Here is a 20404-nt window from a genome sequence, read left to right on the forward strand (position 1 = left end):
TATTATATTATTAAATATTTAGGATGTATATTATGCATATTTTTTCCTTAAGTGAAAAAAATTCAGAAATTAGTTATTTTACCAATCTGAGAATATTACTAAATATTACTATGCTTGATACTCATGCTAAATTACAGCTCAACGGAAGGCTGAAAGGTCAGTTTATTATTCACTTCAGTAAAAATATAACCACAAAACTTGTTGCTACAAGGAGCATAATAGGCATCATTGTAACTAATAACAACAATGAATATCATACAGCCACATTGAATTTTGCAGTTTTTAGTGGACAGAAAGTTTATAATTACTCATCACATATATTTACACTGAAGATTTTCTTGAAAAAATCAGAGTACTTTTGAAATAATAACTCATTAATCATTTCAGTAACTTACTGGGAAAGCTATTATCTCAGTTCAATAGATAGAAAAATTACATCACAGAAAGGTCAAATACATATTTACTTGTCCAATCTTAGAGAAGTAAAGTGAGCCAGTTTCAAATCTGAGACCTCCTTTCACCCTTTCATCTGACCACTGGACCAATGCAATCTTGGTCCATGCTGTGGCTGGATCATCAACTTTACATACTTCAAGGGTGACCTGTAGGCTATTACTTTCACACATATATAAACACAAAAGAAAATACCAATTTTCCATCTAGGGTGACCGGATGTAAAGGACACTGACATAATTAATTGATATGTCTATTTTGTCTTATTGAAATACTTAACAATTGCTAATGTTAATTTAAATTGTAAACATTAAAGTAATTAGTAATGAAATATATCACCATCAAACTTAAGATGTAATTAACAGTAATATTTATGTCTTCATTTGAATTTAAGTGTATTTAATACCTTTATTAAATTATTAAATCAACTCTTAATTATTTTCAACACCTCAAATATGTAGGTCTCTAGGTCCAAATTAAAGATGCTTTTCCTAAGTAAAACATCCTCTTCTGTGTTTTGCCTTCTGTATTTTGTGCTACTCAGAATTAGTACATGTAGTTTCCCCTTAATCTTAGAATTTCTCTCCTCAATTGAATTAATCCATAACTTATATCTCTATTTCACACTATGCATGCCTTCTAAATACTACAAGTTAATTTCCTTAAACAACCTACCCACATTCATGTTATTCTGAAATACTCAAATATACTGTTAAAATTAAAGTACCCTTTCATTAAATGAGATTTAAAGATCTCAGCTATAGAAATACATAGTAAAAATTCAAACATGAATTTTTATCAGTTTTTGAGTTAAAGTCATCATGTACCTTAGAAATTTCTATTGAAGCCTGTGATTAAAAATTTTAACTTACTTTTTTTTTTTTTTTGGTACCTGGAAATCAAACCTTGAGCTTGCCAGGCATGTGCTTAGGCCACTGAGCTGTATCTCTGGCCCTACTTTCTTTTATCAGAAGAATTTAAAATAATTGACAGGTATAAAATGATATTTCTTGCTAGATTTATTGATTGTATATTTATCCATATCTCAGGCTTCAGTTTTCAGGAAATGATAAAAATTAGAGAAAAACAGCAAGTACAACCTTCTAAGATACGCTGTTAAGGAAATCTCTAAACTGAATAATTAGTCAACCAAATTGAACATGTAAAGAGTCACAAAAGTTTTTTTTCAATATCCTTGAAAGTATTTTGAGAAATATCATAAACTGGATGAGTTATTACAGAAATAGTTTATTAGTCTAGAAATACCTATAAAAGCTATATAGATATCAAATTATATATGTCTGTTGAATTACAATATTTCAAAATTACTTTGATATTCATAATGAAGACTATCACTTATATAACATTAAAATATTAGGACATTTCCATTTGCAAACAATGACGCTAAATTTCATAACTTCCATCATCAAACATTTACTGATTTTGTATCCAAGCATCACTCTGTATTCAATGTTTTTTAAACTGTGATTCCTCATAAATTTTGAATATATTTTTGAACATTTTAAATATATTCACCATTTTCCTAACATTTTTATGTGCATCGGTGTGACTGTCATATTATTCCAAAGACTTGTTTGCAAACATAAGTACTTGTTGAAGTCAAGTATCTTTATTTTTTTCAAAAGGGCCTCTTTCACACAGTTACATTTATTTAGACTTGTATTTCTCTAGAGGGTGAAAACATTATTTTAAACTCTGGATCTTCGTATCTTTCAAGGAGTTTTAAGCAGCTATTCATATGAAATCAAATGGTTCTCCTACCTTATGAAATAGTGCACTTCTACTTAACCTTTTTCAACCTAAAGTTCAAAAATTTGATGGCTTAAAAAAATTGATGGCTTATGGAAGGCACGAGAAGAATAGTCCCATAATTTTTTCTTTCCTTTTAAGAATATTGAAATTCTATTAAATTGATTTAGTGAATGATAATTTTTCTGGTACTATAAAAGCAATTTTAATTTCTAAGTCTATCTAACATCATTTTATAATTTTTGCTCATCAAAAGACACATCGATTTTTCAAACTTCTCAGTGTCTAGTGATAGATGGTTTGCTACTGTTTCACTATGGGATACTGAACCATACAATTCTAGAAATTTAAAAATTCAAAGGAGTCACCAAATTACTTATGATAACATTACTGAACAAATTCTAAAGCTAAAGCTATCTATAAAGGCAACCTTTGAGACCAAACAGAGATGATTATATTGTATTGAATGTAGAAAACTTATCAAAAAACAAATATACTGGAATGTTATAAAGATTCCTGAGGTATATGAAAAGCTACCCATTTTTAAACCCACATTTGGACTCCTCATGTAGGTGTCTTAGACAGAAACCAATTATTTAAGCTTTGTCCATCTAATGTTAATACTAGCTAAATCTAGAAACAATATGAATGTTTTTAATCAATTTAAAAATATTTCCTAAATTAGTCATGTCAGAGCTTCTTGACTGCTGTCTCTCTTCACTATCATTTGTGAATTCTAATGAAAATGCTCCTCACAAAGAGATTTGACTTGAATCATATACAAGCAATCGTTTTTTAAAGGAGTTATAGTTTAAAGACTTTCAAAATCCAATAGTTATTTAGCAGAATTAAAAACATGCGCACTGTGTGTGCCTAAGTGACTATTCTTGCACTCATGGACATTTCTGTATAATGTTATTTTTACCCTGAAGCATGAAGAAGTTTATAACTGATCATCTGAATATCTTGATTTTTAATAACTCAAAATTTCCTTCCTTTTCTCATTGACAATTAATATAAATTGCTCAGCTTTTCATCCATCTTGTTTTGCTTTCCTTAGCTCTGAAAATTGTGCACAAACATTTTACAAAATTTAGAAATGAGGAGTTCTTTGAGATAGGAAGTAACATACTAATAGAATATATTCATGTAAGCAATAGGTCAAAGAAAAGTGAAATTACTAGTCAAAAAAATTACACCACAAATGAAAGTTTCAGCATGGAGACAGATTTTAATGCCTCAAATACTCTTTAAAAATGTTAGATGATGGGGCCGGGGAGATGGCTCAGTAGAATAAGTGCTTCCCTGGCAAGCTCAAGGGCCTGAGTTCAATCCCCGAAGTTAGATGATGTACTACAAGAAAGTTACATAAAATTTAAGATGTAAACTTTCACATTAAGATCTACATTCTGACTAACAAACACCATGAATTTTTTCAGTTAGTATGTCAAATGATCAAAATGGACATAATGCTGATGGAAGTTGTATATTTTGGGGCCGGCGAGATAGCTCAGCAGTCTGAAGCACTGAAGTAGGCAAGCATAGGCAGGTGCAAGGGACCGGGATTTGTTCCCCAGCACCACATGCTGTGCAAGTCCTCCACCCCCCCCCCCGGGTGTGCTGAGCCAGCTTAAGAAAAATCTGTATATTTTATTTTCCCATCCTTACAAATCTATCTATCTATCTATCTATCTATCTATCTATCTATCCATCCATCCATCCAAATGCATATGTGTACAAACTCACAGCAAGAACATATATATATATATATATATATATATATATATAACACAATAACATACTTAACATGATAATCAGCTACCTAATAAAGTTTATTTTCTCTATGTCTAAATTAATCAAATATCAAAATTTATGTTACTGGGCTTGTATAACTTAAAATTCTGTTTGAACAGATAGATAGATAGATAGATAGATATTCTGTGTCTATCTGTCTATCTATATCTAATATATATATATATATATATATATATATATATATTCTACAGTCCTTGGAATCTGTTTGATCTATTTAAACTGTCAAATTTTATAGTGACAGAAGAAAAAATAATATTATACTTCAAATCACTAATTTCAACATGGCTTTATACCTTCAATAAAGATAAATATGCATTTTTAAAAATACTGTATAACATCCACCTCATAGCAGTGAAATAAATACTAAATACCTAAACTTATGATTCTTTTTAATTTTTTAAAGAATATAAGCAAAATATTAAATATTTGGAAAACATTTTATCACCTTAAGTCCCATTTTCATAATGGCAACACTATAAGATCGTTAAATGTTAGACATTAATTCCTTAAATTTTAAAATGTTTTGGATATGAAATTTTATTGAATACCTTCATTTTAATATTTCATCTGTTTTACTTTTTAAATATGAAAGATACACTAGATATGCTTTCTTTAGTCTTGTGTTAATATTAATTTTATAAATGTTCTTGTGACCCTCCTTTGAAAAATGCTATAAGTATATTAATAAAGGCTTTTACAAAACTTGACAAAATTGAAAGAATATTTGCTATGCACAGTGGTGTAACTTCATAACTTTTCATACTTTTAATGAGAGAAAATTATGTTAGGCTTCACAAGCTATGTTCAAAAATAAATGCTTGCAATTGTCTTAATTTACTAACATCTTACTAAGCTTTAGATAAATACGCATTGTGTTTGGCCTAAATTTTCTTCTCTGAGTAGTTATTGAGCACAAGTTCAAAAATTCAGTTCAATGCAGCACACTCATCCACTCCAAGTATGAAGATGGCAATGGATATATCTCTTACAGTTGTTCCTCTAATCACATAAAATTCACATGGCTGTCTAGTCCCTTTTTATTGATGAGATATTTTACAAAGTAATAAGTTTCATTGTATTAACATGATATACCTACACAGACTTCTCAAAATCGTAACTTGACATAAATCATTTAATGAGAAAATTGCATGGTTTATGTGTAGTTTCTCACAGATGTCCTTCTAATGAGGAGTCTTAACATTTTTATTTTACTTTTAAGAGAAATAGACAAGATGGATATTTTATCTATATTTTAGGTCATGACAACTGAATATAGAATTAGGTGCAAAGTGTTATTTTTATTTAAAGCTCAATTTTATTCAAGGCACTCTCTTAGAAATTAATATTTTTTGTTATATCTTCTAAGTAAAATACTTATGGCTTTTAACTTACCTCACAAAGTTGTACAATAAATATGTTCATGGCTCTATAGCTTATAAGCTGCCAGTATCTGATATTTGTGCAAAAAGGCTGAGTTCAAATCCAATTATATTTAATCCTGCTGTTCTTAAAAATTAGTAAATTTGGAAAACCATTTCCTTTCCTGGATCCATTGTGTAGAGCCATCTTCTCTAAGGAATGTTCTTCATTAAGAGAAAGTTTATTCTGGGGTAACGAGTTTTAAAAAGGAAGGGACAAATGGAAATATCCTAAAAGATAATTTCTTTGTATTTACTTATTGTTGTACATATATATATATATATATATATATATATATAACACAATAACATACTTAACATCCTGTCAAAAGAGGATAATACCTGCACTGCTGATATTTAAATTTGTTTTTGCAAAACAGTGACTATTCATTTAAGTGTAGTTTTATTGTACTTAATTGCCTTCCTAAATGCAGGCAACAGTGCTGTATGGACAGCATCCCAACCTCCACTTTGTAGGACATGAAGAGTTTGATCTGTTCCAGTAGCTACCACTCCGGCTCAATAGCACCTGTACAATATCTAATGAAATTACTCCTTGTGTAATGCCTTCGCAAGACTGTTAGTCTCAGAAATACTTGTGAATTTTGTGAACTGACAGTCCATTTATATAATGCCTAAGACATTCAAATGTGCTTTTAAACATGCAAGTTCTTGAGATATACATTCTCAAATTGTTCGATCTCTTTCCTAATATGGTTTCACCTAGAGCTCTTGAAGCAGTAAAGCAGTAATCTGTGTAATTTTTTATTTTTATTTTTTTGTATTTTAGGGACTGGTCTACAGGGTGTTCAGGGCCTCACTACTAGATCGGACTCATAATGATCAGCTTTTTTAAAGCCTCCCAAGAGCTGGGATTACAGGTGTGCGCCACCATGCCCAGTCGCAATTGCCTTCTCAGTGCGCTCCGGGGGCTGGGCCGGCACAGCCAGTCTGGGAATCGAACCCCCCACCAAGCTATTTGGCTGGCACAATCTGTAATTTAACATCTCTGTAAAAGTTTTAGACTGCCTGCTCACAAGTTCTAGTTCTTTAACATTCTTCTTGGTGATTCTTACAAATATATATATATAAAAAAAAAAAATCACCGTGCTACTCCAGCAGTCTAGAAAAAAAATGAACATACCTGGATTATTACTTTTTAATATTACTTGCATTTAAGAGGAACACAAATTTTCACAACTCATAATAGAATAAGATAAATATGTATCACTTATAGTCTCATAGATCAGTATAGGCCTGCAAGAAAAACATCAAGCCTTGATAGACTTTTTATAGAAAGTTTTATTCTCTTTATTTTTAAGGGCAATTGCTTATACAAGTTTCTTTCAGTGATTTAGTAACTGGGATTTTGTCTCTTATTTTCAGTGATATATCGAAAGAGAGAGACAGTGAGTGAGAGAAATAGAAATAGAAAATAAACTCTGAAGAACAATCCAATCGTCCAAATTATATTGTTTGAGATTATTTCAAATTCAGTATTTTGCCTGCATATATTTTCATTAACATGTGCACTTAGTATTATGAAAATACTGGGCTATATATTATCAAAGATCAAATTGTACTTTCCAGCTGTTATAACTAACATTAGAAAGGGTAATGTCTTTAAATGTTCATTAAAACACTCTTTTGAGAGTAGTCAACTAAAATCAGACACTACAAGAGCAGATTGCCAGAACTCAACCTCTCTTCACTATTTTATTTCAGCAACGAGGCTTTGGAAGTCACAGTCATTGCATATTATGATCAATTTCACCAATTAAAGAACAATTTAACATCCAGTATTATTGACAAGTTGCAAGTTTGTAACTATCTTTCTATTCAGTAACATGTACCTGTAAGTGACCTTTGAAATTAAATAATAAAAAAAATGGGACCAAACTAATTTTTATGTAAACAAGAATAGTACAACATGAAATTCATACCTTCATTTGAGCTTATTACAGAAAGGCAGAATACTCAGAACAAACCTCACTCCTTTTATTTATAAATACTTGCATTGCTTAATTTTGGATAAGATTCATAAGAATACATGTCATTTCTTTGGGGATGACAGCAAAACCGACAAACAGTCCCTGTTATGCCTGTCATTATGTTATTGCTAAATCATCCACAACATTGTGACCTGATATTAGTTATCAGGGACAAATCCAAAACATAAGATCTAAGCTTCATTCAGATTACACACAAATAACCACCACTGAAAAAAATCATAGAAAAGTGATTCATGTCCTAGTAATTTAAAGAAAGATGAAAGAAGGAAGGAAGGAAGGAAGGAAGGAAGGAAGGAAGGAAGGAAGGGAGGGAAAGGAGGGAAGAGGAAGAAAGAAAGGGGAAGGGGAAGGGGAAAGGGAAGGGAAGTGAAGGGAAGGGAAAGGATAGGAACAGAATGGGGAGATGAGAGAATAGAAGAAAGAAGTAAAGAAGTCAGTCCTTAAAAGCTTGATACAATTACACAGTAGGCCTCTGACATTCTCTACACTGGTAAATAGCTAAATAGCAAATGACGTGGCTGTGAGATCCCTGTTGCATGCTTCAATCAAAACTAAAATTTTATAACAAAATCAACGCTTGGGTCAATTGCTCTTTGGTTTAAATCTTTGTTATCTCCTGGAATTTTGGTAAACTCACTTTGCTTTTAAATTAAGCTGGCCCCTCCTTCACTTCATTACAAAAGTCAACACCAACAACCAGAGAAGAAATTCCGAATGAAAAGTTTTGTTTGTGTGTATGCATGTTTTTAAGTCCAACCCCTGTATACAAACTGTTAAAAAAAAAAAAAAAAACAGGTGTTTCAACATAGTGCTTTATTACAACTTAATCTCATCCTTGAATGAACTTCCTTCAAGTTTCAATCATTAAAAAAAAAAAAAAAAGCAGTCAATTTCCTGGTAGTTGTAATTTAATTAAGTAACCTTTCACACCAAGAAAAACGCAAAAACAAAAGGGTCATTAATCTGGCTAGTGATTAGAGACACCTCTAGAGCTTCAAACATTTACCTCTCCTTCCCCGCAGTAGAAACGCTTTTAGGAGGAGCATGGTTCATACCTCACATTCCCTGGAGCCAGAGATGGTATATGTGCAGGGCCCCGATCCATTGACCGATATATCCATGGTCTCAGAGTTTGTAGGCTTGTAGTCCACGTAGTACTCTTGTAAAGGGGAATTCATTTGTCTTTCAGACTCTCTGGCCTTTTTCCGCCGCCTCTTCATAAGAGAGTGCTGCTGGAGTTGCTTCATGCTGGCTGGATAGCGTTTCCAAGACACGTAGATGACCAAGAGGATCATGGCTACTGAAAGGAAGAGAGCCACACTCCCAGCAATGATTTTGTGAAACGACACATGCTCATAATCTTGGTCTGTGCCAGGAATCTGAAACCCCGGGGAAGGGCTTGGTGTCTCCAGGGTGGCCTGAGAGGCATCAAGTTTGAAGATGGTGGGTTTAGGGATAATCAAAGGCTTTTGAGGAGTTTGGGGAGCCAGCTGAGATCTTTCCGTATTGACCACCTGAACTTCAGAACAGATGTTGTACGTCTCCACCGCGTCGCTCACCTTTTCCCCCTGGATGTGCTTAGGTCCTGCACATATCATGGTGCTCTCCTTATTTCCTTTGAAATTCTTGAGCCAGTAAAACAGAGGACAAATGCTCCGGCTGCACTCCCACATATTCCCAGACAACGTAATGGATATTAGGGATATCCACGCACTGACAGTTTCCTGTGAGATGTTGGTGAGCTTGTTGGAATCCAGGTTGAGTTTTTGCAAATTGGGGAGGCATTTGAATGTGCCCGGTTCAATTCCTTGGATGTCATTCCCCGATAAATCCAAGTTATGTAAGGAACTCCAAGTCCATGTCAATCCTTGGCTAATGGAGCGAATCCTGTTCCATTGTAAGTAAATGGAACGCAGGTTGAAGAGACGTGGAAAGTGGGCAAAGTTGATTTTGGAAAACTGGTTGTGCTCCAGGTGGAGCTCCTTTAATTTCAAGAGGCCAGCAAAAGCGTTGCGGGATAGGCTCCGGAGACGATTGTAGCCTAAATCCAAAAAGTCAAGGTTCCGACAGTCTTGAAAAACTCTTATAGGAACAGTTTTTAATGAGTTAGACCTCAAGTGCAAAATTATGAGTTTCCGAAGTCCTTTAAATTGTTCGGATTGCAGTGTCTGAAGTTTATTGTAGGAGAGGTCCAGATTGCGGAGATTGGGAACAGGATGAAATGTTTTATTGTGCAGATAGGTAATTTTGTTGGAGCTCAGAATTAATTCTTTCAGTCGGCGGATCCCTTGAAATGCATCTTCATCCACAGAGCTAATATAATTATGGTCAAGATAAAGCCATATAAGCTGGTTAAGGCCGGCAAACTGATTGGATTTGAGCTTCTGAATGCTGTTGAACCTTAAGGATAAGCCTTGTGACCCACCAGAAATGTTCTCAGGAATATCTGCAAAAGCATGAGACTCACAGTACACGATTTTTCCATCACATCTGCAGTTCTTCGGGCAAGCTCTCTGAGCCCCCGTGAGCATAACAAGCAGCACTGTGGGAAGTAGCACCAGAACCACGCTCATGCCTTTCAGCTGCGTAATTAAATGGAAACCTACAATATTAAAAAGAAGACAGATGCACACCGTGAAGCTATTAAGATACACTGCCACCGCCAGCTTACCCATATGGGGGCATTTCATGTAACACAGTAATGGGACAGTTGATTTAGGAACACATTCAACACGTAAGGACTATTTTCTTCAGTGTTGCATGCTGGCTGTTTAGGCTTCATTCTTTCTTGCTTGATCTTCAAATCACCACAGTGCTATAGAACTTAGAAAATCCTTCCCGAGTTTCAGGAGTTTCTGTGTATCTCGACAGTGAGAAGCATAGGACCTTTCTTTTCCCTGAATGCTGCTGGCATTTTAATAACAGTAATATCTGGCTAGTCACTGTGCTGAAAAACAGGACCAAAGGAAAGTATGCTACCTCTTCCGGTAAGGATGAAAGAAATGGTGCTTTAGTAAACCTGGTGCCCACAAATCTCTGCTGGTTGGGTAAACAGGATGTGGGGGTATACAAGGAGCTTCAGGAAGCTGTCAAGGTAATGCAAGTTTGCCCTGCTTGGAATTGTATGCTTATTGCATAATAGGTGGCAAGCTATGAGCTCTGAAAAATGGCATTGGGACTAATACAGGCAGCGCATGAAGCACTGGATGACGACTAATAACCATGTGAGTTTCTCCCAGTTTCATAATCATCACGTTCAGTATGATCCTGTACTGTGCTCCTAAGCCCAGTATGACCAGAAAGCCATACCCACCCTCATCAGAGAACATTCCAAAGTTAAGATTACCCAGTTCTTATGAAATATTCTATAAAATACCAAACAATCTCACGTATCAGTTTGCTGTTATTTTCATCTAGATGCTCTGACAAAAACAGGGATAAACAGGGAAAGAAATATTAGACTAGGAACCCCCACCCCACCATCCCTACCTGTTCATATCTCTCATTGACTTTTTTTTTTTCTTCCCTACCTCCATTAACTTCAGAAAGCCCACAAAGTTGCAATCTATTGCCACTTATAATGCATTTCCAAGTCATTTCATTTTAAGGCACTTCTTTCCTCTGTGAACAGTAGATTTATTATTTCTTAACACCACTGTATACTGCAGTTCCCTTTTTCCTTTAATATTCATAATTTTAACCAAGAGGTAATCGGCCAAAGCCCTAATCTAAATACCCTCCTACTGAGTCAATTATTTTTTCTTTCTCTTTTCCTTTTTTCTCTGTTCCCTATAAAACTCAGTCTTGCTTTCTGTCCTTTTGCCAGTTACAGACTCATTGAAATACACTCCAGCTCTCCCAGAAAGGAAAAGGGGGGAGAAGAAAATCCAGTCACACTTGAAAAAATAAGACTGGCAAATGACTGCTGGATATTTGGAAGCTGTGTTCAGGATGTAGCTTCAAAAATAAAATAAGTCCTGTCCAATCTCTAAAAGTAAGGACCCCACCCCTACGCACACCCGGTAAAGTGTTAACAACCTTCTGACAGCAGGCAGAAATACAAGCGAGGCTAATATTAACAAGAAATAGAAACAAACAGTATTTATCACATGCTCCCTTCCCAATCTGTGGATACGCAGACGGCAGAAGCAGTCTTAAAGATATTTCTCTAGAGTCTGTTTAAGTCCGTGTTCTGCATTTACAGATTAAAAAAAAAAGCTGCAAAAAGGAAAATGATCTAAAAATATAAAAGCAACTATAGTGAGTCAACTGGCAAACTCAAAGGCTGCTTTTTGCCTGTTTCCTCGTCTTTTTATCGCTAATGTCAAGGCTAAGGACAGGAAGGGAAGGATCGGCTTTACTAAGAAGGAAACAACAAAAGTTCACTTACCCATCCTTTGTCATCCAAAAGCGTCTCCCCCCTCTCTCAGCTTTCTTCTTATTTGGTCTCCCGTGCTGAAGCCACCGCCACCTTCATGACACAGTGCGGCTGTCATTCACACCATTCTGATCCCGCATGTGAGCTAGTAGCCCCATACAAACTTCCCCGGAGAGGACACTCAAAAATATATGTGCATCTATATTTTCTTTAAAAAAAATCAGCACGGGGTGGGACGGAGGGGCAGGGATAGTGGCAGCCGTCTGGGGGCGGGGGTCTTTAGGCTCTGAAGACCATTGTATAAATCACCAGAGACCCAGCAGCAGTCATTGGCGATCTGTGTGAAGAGCTACAGCTCATCTCGGAGGTAACCAACTTCTCTGTATAAAGACAGGGGGGAAAAAAAAGAGAAAATCTTCAGAATACCTGGCATTCCTTATTTTGCTGGCTTTTGGCATTCCCAGATAAAGCAATTCATCCTCTGGCTTTTCAGTTCTTGAAGCGAGGAGGCCTCCTGTGCTGTCTGAGACCCCAGTTTAAAAGCTATGCAGGCTAGGTTTATCCATTTAGCTGGTCAGGTTTAAAGTGTTTTGTAGCTGTGCTGAGAGGCAGCCCTTGTCTAATTCAGAAGGCTTTCCAGAGACTGATGAGGCTCAGAGCTTGTTGGTGCTAATGCTTGAGTTTGTGATACACTGAGTGCCCTCCGCTGGAGAAAACAGATTGCACATTAAAGACGGGAACAAGTGAGCTTGTCAGTGGTGTGCAGCCTTCCCTTGCTCAGAAAGGGAAATTAAAGGCGCAGGATCACATTTTTTCCCTCTCCAATAATATAAATTATGAAAGGTTTATGCCCAAAGCGTTCCTTCTAGTGACAGCATATATTAAGCAAAATACTGCTGCTCTAAATGTTATGTGTTACACAATTAGTAGATTTTAAAACTTGCCTTGACCTGATTTTTTTTAGCACGTCACAGGTGATTTATCATGATTTCGGTGGCTAGTAATTTCAGTTCTCTTTATTTTTACTATTGGTTTGTAGTTATTTACACTTTTGAAGCTGACTGTAGAGGGAAGCAACCTTATGGGGAAAAAACAGAGTTTGGCCAATATTAATTCTAGGAATCTGTTTTGAAAATTAAGGCTAATCTTGAAATGCTCAGCCTTTTAGAGCAGCACACCATAGGACATTTGTTGAGCAGTCCATTTTGCTGAATGGTCCAGAACATGTCTTTATAAAAATTTATATTTTTAGTCTGAAAGCATTTATCATCTCTACTATTTCATGAACTGTGTTGGTATCTAAAAAGAAGAAAAGTAGACTCCTCGCTGGATGATTTAGTGCAGGCGCTTTTCTTAAACTCTCACACATGTATAACATATATTTTTTTCTTATGAAAATAATGTATTGTGATGTCTACCATGACAGAAACAAAAGCAGTCCAGTTCTACATCCGTCTAGTATTTCTCTTGAATCTGCCCCACAGCCTTAGAATATGAACTAATAAACTTGTAAAATATCTGAGGTGCAGAATTTGTGAACATCTCTGCACTTTTCCTAAACTTGTATCGCACACTGAATAAACATAATTCTTCACTTGCATTTTGTTCTTCATGTTTACTGATTTATTTCTTAATTCTGGGGGTGATTAAGAGCTCTTGGGATAATCCAGGAGGCTGAAATAATATAAATCAAAGACTCCTACATAAAAATGCTAACCTAATTCAACAGCAATGGTAACTTTAACTGGATTTTACATAAGCATCTAGAATTCCAGTGGATCCTTGAAAAAGCATATTTCTAAAAATACTTTGGTTTTACATTATTTGCCAAACTATTAGTAATTAAAAGAGGTTTATCGTAAGAATAACACCCATAATTTGACTCAGATTTAGGAGTAGGAAGTCACAGTCGATTATGTAGTTACGAAGGTTTCTCTAAGAACAGAGAGAGATAATATGTCCCTCAAATATATCCTTTTCTCATTAACGGATACCTGAATTTCTACTTTCAAAAGTGTGCCTTTGGCTTGCAGCTTAATACCTATTAAAATGCAAATGCACACCACAAGAGGCAATATTACTGTGTTTACCGAAAGGAAATAAATCAATATAAATGATACACACACACAATTTGTTCAAAGCAGTACAGTTCACATAGAAACACAGACACCACATAGATAGATAATTCAAAAGTAGATAATTAAGAGAAAATAATAGATTTATGGAACAGTACCCATGCTGCCCTTGAACTTGACCAAAAAGTTTAGCATGAGATGACAGGATATTATGATTACCATTTATAAAGTGAGGAGTCTAGACATAGACAACTCAAGTGCCAGAGGAAGATGAAAGGCAGTCAATTTCGCTACAGATTTCATTTGCACAGGGGTAAAATAAAATATTCAGAGCAGATTTGCCTGGAAGATGGAATTAGGATCTATTTGATTTCATCTCTTGTGGGGTTTTTTGACTGTTCTTTCTAATTTCTAAATATAATGAATATGCAGTAGGCATGATATTTATCCACATATGTGTATAAATATTTTTTTGTTTGCAAGACAAGAGAACAGCTTTGATACTAGATCAGCATAACTTCAGGATGGCATCCACATTTTATTGTAGCAATTGACTAAATGCATGTTTTGTTTAAAGTATCAAGATATGAAAGACACTGCATTCAAAGGTAGGTGTTCAATTTATCCATGATTTTCTGAAGGATATATCCAAAACTCAATTACAGATTTTTGAATGAACACTGGGAGTAGCATAGGGTGAAAAGTGCTGAGAGTGGCAAAGAAATTTGTGCGGAATTTTGGAGAAAGCTGTTCTATAACTTTGCACACACACGTACACATATACACAGGAGCACACGCCCTTTTCTCAAGGACAAGCGGAGGGAAGTCAGGTCAGCTTGACATAGAAGGGCTGCTATAGGCTCCTGCAACATCTTCACCAGCAGGCTGTGATAGTGTCTGATTCCTGTTGGTGAAATCTGAAAGAAAATAAATAGGTTTTCCAGAACAAAGAAAAAGTACCTGTTGGCATAAAACTGGCTTTCACTTTCAAAATCTGTCTAGACTGAAATATGTTCATGGAAAAGAAACTGGCAATATGGGAAGTCAGCTTTTAAGTCCTTAGGAGAATCTCAACAGGAAGAGACTGTGAATGCGTTGCTAACACAAACACGCAAATCAAGAGAAACAAACTGACTAAATGCAGACGGGCACAAGGAAAAAAATGCAGGGAAAAGTTCATCATATATTGTCAATTACTGTTAATAGGAGTCTATCAATGCACTCATAAAACAAAACTAAATATTTTGAATACCCATTATCCTCAAAGACAACAAATCCTTTTTTCCACAGTTCTTATCAACTCAGAAGGCTTGCGGGAAGGTCAGAAATAGGAGTCAGTAAGTGCACAAGTGTGAAATTAGATTAAGTCTGTACTTCCAGTTGTTTTCTAGGTAGGTGCTCCATGCAACTGGCTCCGCATTATACATAGGGGGAGCTAACTTATCTCAATAGAAATGATGAGCTGTTACCTAGTACAGTGGACTTAATACTTGTACTTACTGAATTAACACTTCACGAGCTAAGAAGATGAAAAAAGTTCTTGTCACTTCAAAGAACATTCAGGGATGTCACCTTGGTCATTTGAAATTGATTGTGATGGGTGAATTTACAACGCAGAAATTAACAAAAGCTATGAGTGAGGATGTGACACATTGTTTTATTGTGTATTTAAACATGAGAATGTGTGAGGAAAGAGAATATTGAATGAGGTAAAAGCACACATTGTAGTTATTAAATTATATGTATTAAAAAACTTGTGAAATATCCTATCAAAATGTGAATATTATATGGTCATTGAGCAAATAACTCAATCCTGTCATTCATAAATAAATGGCACTTCAACGTATGTCTTCATCATTTCATTTTCTCTTATTAGTAAAAGACAATATTCATGTTGAAAAGACAAATATATCCTAATAATGGATTGATTTTAGAAATCCATCTTCTACCTCAGATTCAGGAGAATGTTATTGTTCCTGTGATCCATTCAGTAGAATATTAAGGTAGAAGTATTTTACCTTAATTTTACCTACTGGATGCAACAACATAACCTATCTCTTATTTTTAGTTTTTTCTTTTTGGTGGTACCAGGGATTAAACTCAGAACCCTGCACTTGCCAGGCAAGCACTTATTCCACTGAGCTATCTCCCTGCCACCATAATGTACCTTTTAATTTTGCCACTTTCATAGTTATATTTTCTTCATTATGATATAATTCTGCAATATTTAAAACATTGGGTATTATTTAAAATGCCACTTTGGTTGTGTCATGTGGTTTTTACTGTTTTGTACATCAATGTTTTACAACTACTCTGATACTGACCAACTGTAGACACTCACTAAAATGTTTAAAAACACGTGGTTTAATTAAACCATTACTCAAGAAATCTTGCAACCACTAATCATTAAATCAAGTATTCAGTTTCACTTATCACAATCTATGCTGCCTTCAATCTTTTCCCTCTTTTTAAAAAAAAAATTGTTGGTTTTCCCCAATTAATAGATTAAAAGTCTGTTTCAGTAAGAAAATTGAAGTCAACAGGAAAAGAAATCTCAACTTCAATTGATTTGAAAGGAAAATGAAACATTTTATCTCATGGAAATGAAAGTCATAATAAGAATTAGCTTAAACTATTGACTAAATATATCACAGATATTCAGTTTTATTTTAGTCCATTCCCTAGAACTAGTTTTTAAGTTTTTTTTTTCCTTCTGTATTTTTTTGCTTGTATTTTCAGGGAAAGGTATACAGGGTATTCAGGGTCTCACAACTAGATCAGACTCATAGTGAGCCACTTGTTTACAGCCTCCCAAGAGCTGAAGTTACAGGCGCATGCCACTACTCCCAATCTCAATTGCTGTCTCAGCATACCCTCGGGCCAGGGCCAGCATAATAGAACTAGTTTTTATTCTGTTATTTCCAATGTAATACTGGCACCAGCATAGCTTCAATAACCTTAGTCTCAATTATATTTAAATCATGAAAGTCAAGGCACATTTAGCTGCTCGCAGTGCCTCCTCTACCACTTTTGATTTGTGCCTGAATTGCTTTCCAGGACCAAAACACGCAATTCTCTTGGTACTTTACTCGTTGTTTTGGTGTAGGGAACAATAGTAACAGCAAAGAGCTAGTGGCCTAAGATTGGGTGTAGAAATGAATGCACCTTTTCAAAGTGCACTTAATGCAAAATGGTTGTACTCGCTGGGCACAGCTGGCATCATTGTGTGGACCAAGTACCTGATCTTACCAGAAGCCTGTGGACAGAACTGATGTGAACCACAGCCAACCTAAGGTCCTTAAGAAAAAAGACTTGTTTTCCTCTTGCTAAAATTGATTGGTTAAAGCCCCATTAATCTACTACATTTTAAATAATTGTTATTTAGTAGTATAAATGAGAAAGAGATACTGACAGATGTTGAAATATAAATATGCAAGCATGCAAATAAAAATACCTAAAGAGCACAAACAAATAAAACAAACACAACACAGAAAACTCTCAGTACTCTTCTTTTGCACTTGCTTGACCATGGAATCGGGTTTAAAAGATTATCTCTACTTTCTTAACATTCAGCTTTTAAAAAGCTCTCAACATTGCTTTACTAGATTTTCATAAGCCTCCTAAACTATACTCTTCACATGAGAAAAAAACTATATAATTTTAATAGTTTGTGCTTTCGCCTTCTCGCTTACACTCAAACACACACACACACACACACACACACACACACACACTCCACAGCCTATGCCATATATGCATATATTAAAAAATAATTTGCTTATCAAGTCATTTTTTAATTATTTACATAATTAAATTTAAAATTGGAGAGCAATCTTAAATCTTTTACAAACTTGTTCCCTTCTCTCTTTTTTAAATTTACTCATCATTGTTTATCCACATTTCAATTCTAATACTCCTGATAAGTAGGTACTTAAGACTCTAAATATTTAAAGGAAAATTATACTTTATTATGTAGTCTATTGTCTCATTGGCCTGCTCAGCACACTGGAGGATAGGGCTGGCAAGTCATGTGGTGCCTGGGATTGAACCCAGGTCCTTGTGCTTGCCTAAACAAGTGCTTAGTCTGCTGAACTATCTTGCTGGCCCGAAAAATTTTAATTTTAGCATGTTATTAATTAAGATAAGGGCTGGACAAATATCTCAAGGGCTGGCCAAAGAGCTCAGCAAATTAAAGCGCCTGCTAGCCATCACAGGGGCCAGGAGTTTGAATCCCGGGGCGTACTGTGCTGGCCCCACCCCACGGGACACACTGAGACTGCAATTGAGACTGGATGTGGTGGCCTGCACCTGTAATCCCAGCTCTTAGGAGGCTGTAATCAGGTAGATCACTGCAAATCTGATCTAGTAGTGAGATTGGGAACACCCTGTAGACTCTTCCCTAAAATATAAAAAAATAAAATAAAATAAAATAAAAAGGAAGAAAGAAAGAAAAAAAAACTTCTATGAAAGAATACACATATAAATTGCTCTGCTATCTTTGTACAATAAAGAAATTATCAAAGTTTTGTGATCTACAGGATGACAATGAAAGAAAAAGAAAAGTGAATTTGATAGGGAAAATATATAACAAGGAAAAGTAATATATTTCAAATACATATGACTGCTTCACTTTTTCAAAGAAATAAAAGAAGAAAAACAGACTTTAGAAATAGACTCACAGATGATTCACTATCATAGTTGTTAGCCAGAATGAAAAGTAATTATTTTTATTATATCAAAAATCATAGATTACAACAAGCAGAATTTCACTGGAAGAGTGGAATCTCTAAGCAAGAATCTAAAGAAAACTCTCAAACTTAAAAATGCAGTAATTAAAAATCAGTAAAACTACCAATAGATTTTAATAGAAATTGGAGAGCCAAGCAAAAACATTACTAGGTGAACAGCAAAAACAGTATGATACTAAATTTTGCTCAGGGGCTTCCACCACACCTGCAAAAATAAATGCATTTCAAAAAACAGAAAATATTTTCCATTAATCAATACTTTTATGTATTAAATTTTAATTTTGTGCAAGTATATGCTGATAACTCTGTACACAGTTCATTAATATATGTACTATAAGCAACATTGATATAAATGCACATATACAGAAAATAAACCCAAATTTAATAACCTTTTGAAAACCTCAGAAAGTAGATAGTATTAGAGTTGTACATTAAGTTAAATTACTGTGCAATAACATTGAACTGTTTATATAATATTATCCTTTGTACAGTATCATCAATACTTACAATATCTGCTGGAAATATCTTTCCCAAGAGGGAACTCTTAGCTCATGTATAAAAACATAGTTTTTGCAATATAATCTGTTTTCCTACAGTGATAGACCATCACTGTATGATTATCACTAAATAAAATAATTATTTAGTCATATATATTTATAGCAATGTGTACCATGATTCATAGAAAGTGTCTTAGCCTTTTAACCTACTGTTTACATTATACGATGTTTTAAAATTAAAAAATGCAATGTTGAGATGTATGTAGTATTGAGTAGAAAGACAAAGATAAACATATGTATTCAACAGATAATATTTTATGGAAATATGACATGTCAATAAAATTTCTGTATTCGTTAATATATGAAAATATTTTTACAAAAAATGTAAAACTGTATAACAAATATCATTCATCCTAATGATTCCAATCACGTAAAGATTGATATTTTAACAAAAAGAAAACCTAACAAAATTTTCACTTGATTGTAATAATTTCTCTAAGTATAATTTTCTTCATATAGTAGAAATTTGCATCTGAAGGATGGAAGACTGTGGCTAGAGGATATTTTCACCCTAAGTTATAAAAGTTATTTTAAGATATTATTGCCAGTCCAAGTTTTTTACTTTACCTAGAAGCGTCTAGAATATTTTGTGAATGGCATTATATTAAAAGTCTTTCCTGATTTCTATATTCACTTACACATCTATTGAAGACAGTGATCAAACATGTATTTTATTCTCTCATGTTGCTTATCAGTAAGAACCAGGCATAAAGATCTCCTCATAAAGAACCTTATATTTTTGTCTTATTTTCTGTAAGTAAGAAGACGATGACACAAATTTATATAGCCTGAACAATAATTTTTTAAAAAATAGAAAAATATAAGAAAACTTTGAAAAATGCTTAGTGTTAATATACTATCATTAAACTTTATGCTTACACAGTAAAAAAATATAGGAGAACAGTGTTCAATAGACTATTGTCAATAAGATTTATTTTTGTGAATAAAAAATTATAGGGGCATAATTGCTTATTTTCTGTGTAATGTCCTGATATATCCAGAAATTATATTTGGTATTTGTAATCATACTGCTTGTGTTGATTGCTTTTTGCCCTCGCCTAAAGTATGATATATAATACATTGTCTGTGAATAAAGTTTTATTCTTATTAATTAGATGTTTATATTCATTACTGCATTATGTTATTTCCTGCTTCTATCTTGCCCTCTAAGAAGTACT

General features: G+C 34.3%; 1 protein-coding gene across 3 annotated transcripts in view; it reads right to left on the bottom strand.

The window, feature by feature from the left end:
* Lrrtm4 (leucine rich repeat transmembrane neuronal 4) overlaps positions 1–12595 on the bottom strand; it is a 758564-nt gene extending 745969 nt beyond the window's left edge. The window contains exons 1-3 of one of the 3 annotated variants that reach the window (XM_023718487.1): positions 12273–12595; positions 11859–11939; positions 8524–10070 (exon numbers count right to left, since the gene is read on the bottom strand). In XM_023718487.1, the coding sequence (XP_023574255.1) occupies positions 8524–10070; positions 11859–11862 (1551 nt within the window). In that variant the 5' untranslated portion in view covers positions 11863–11939; positions 12273–12595. Of the gene's footprint in view, positions 1–8523; positions 10071–11858; positions 12010–12272 lie in introns of all 3 variants that reach the window. The other 2 variants (XM_004634138.2, XM_004634137.2) reach the window with 2 other exon arrangements.
* Positions 12596–20404: the final 7809 nt, after the last annotated feature.

The sequence above is a fragment of the Octodon degus genome, unplaced genomic scaffold, assembly GCF_000260255.1.
Source record: "Octodon degus isolate 3935 unplaced genomic scaffold, OctDeg1.0 scaffold00058, whole genome shotgun sequence".
NCBI classification, from domain to species: Eukaryota; Metazoa; Chordata; class Mammalia; order Rodentia; family Octodontidae; genus Octodon; species Octodon degus.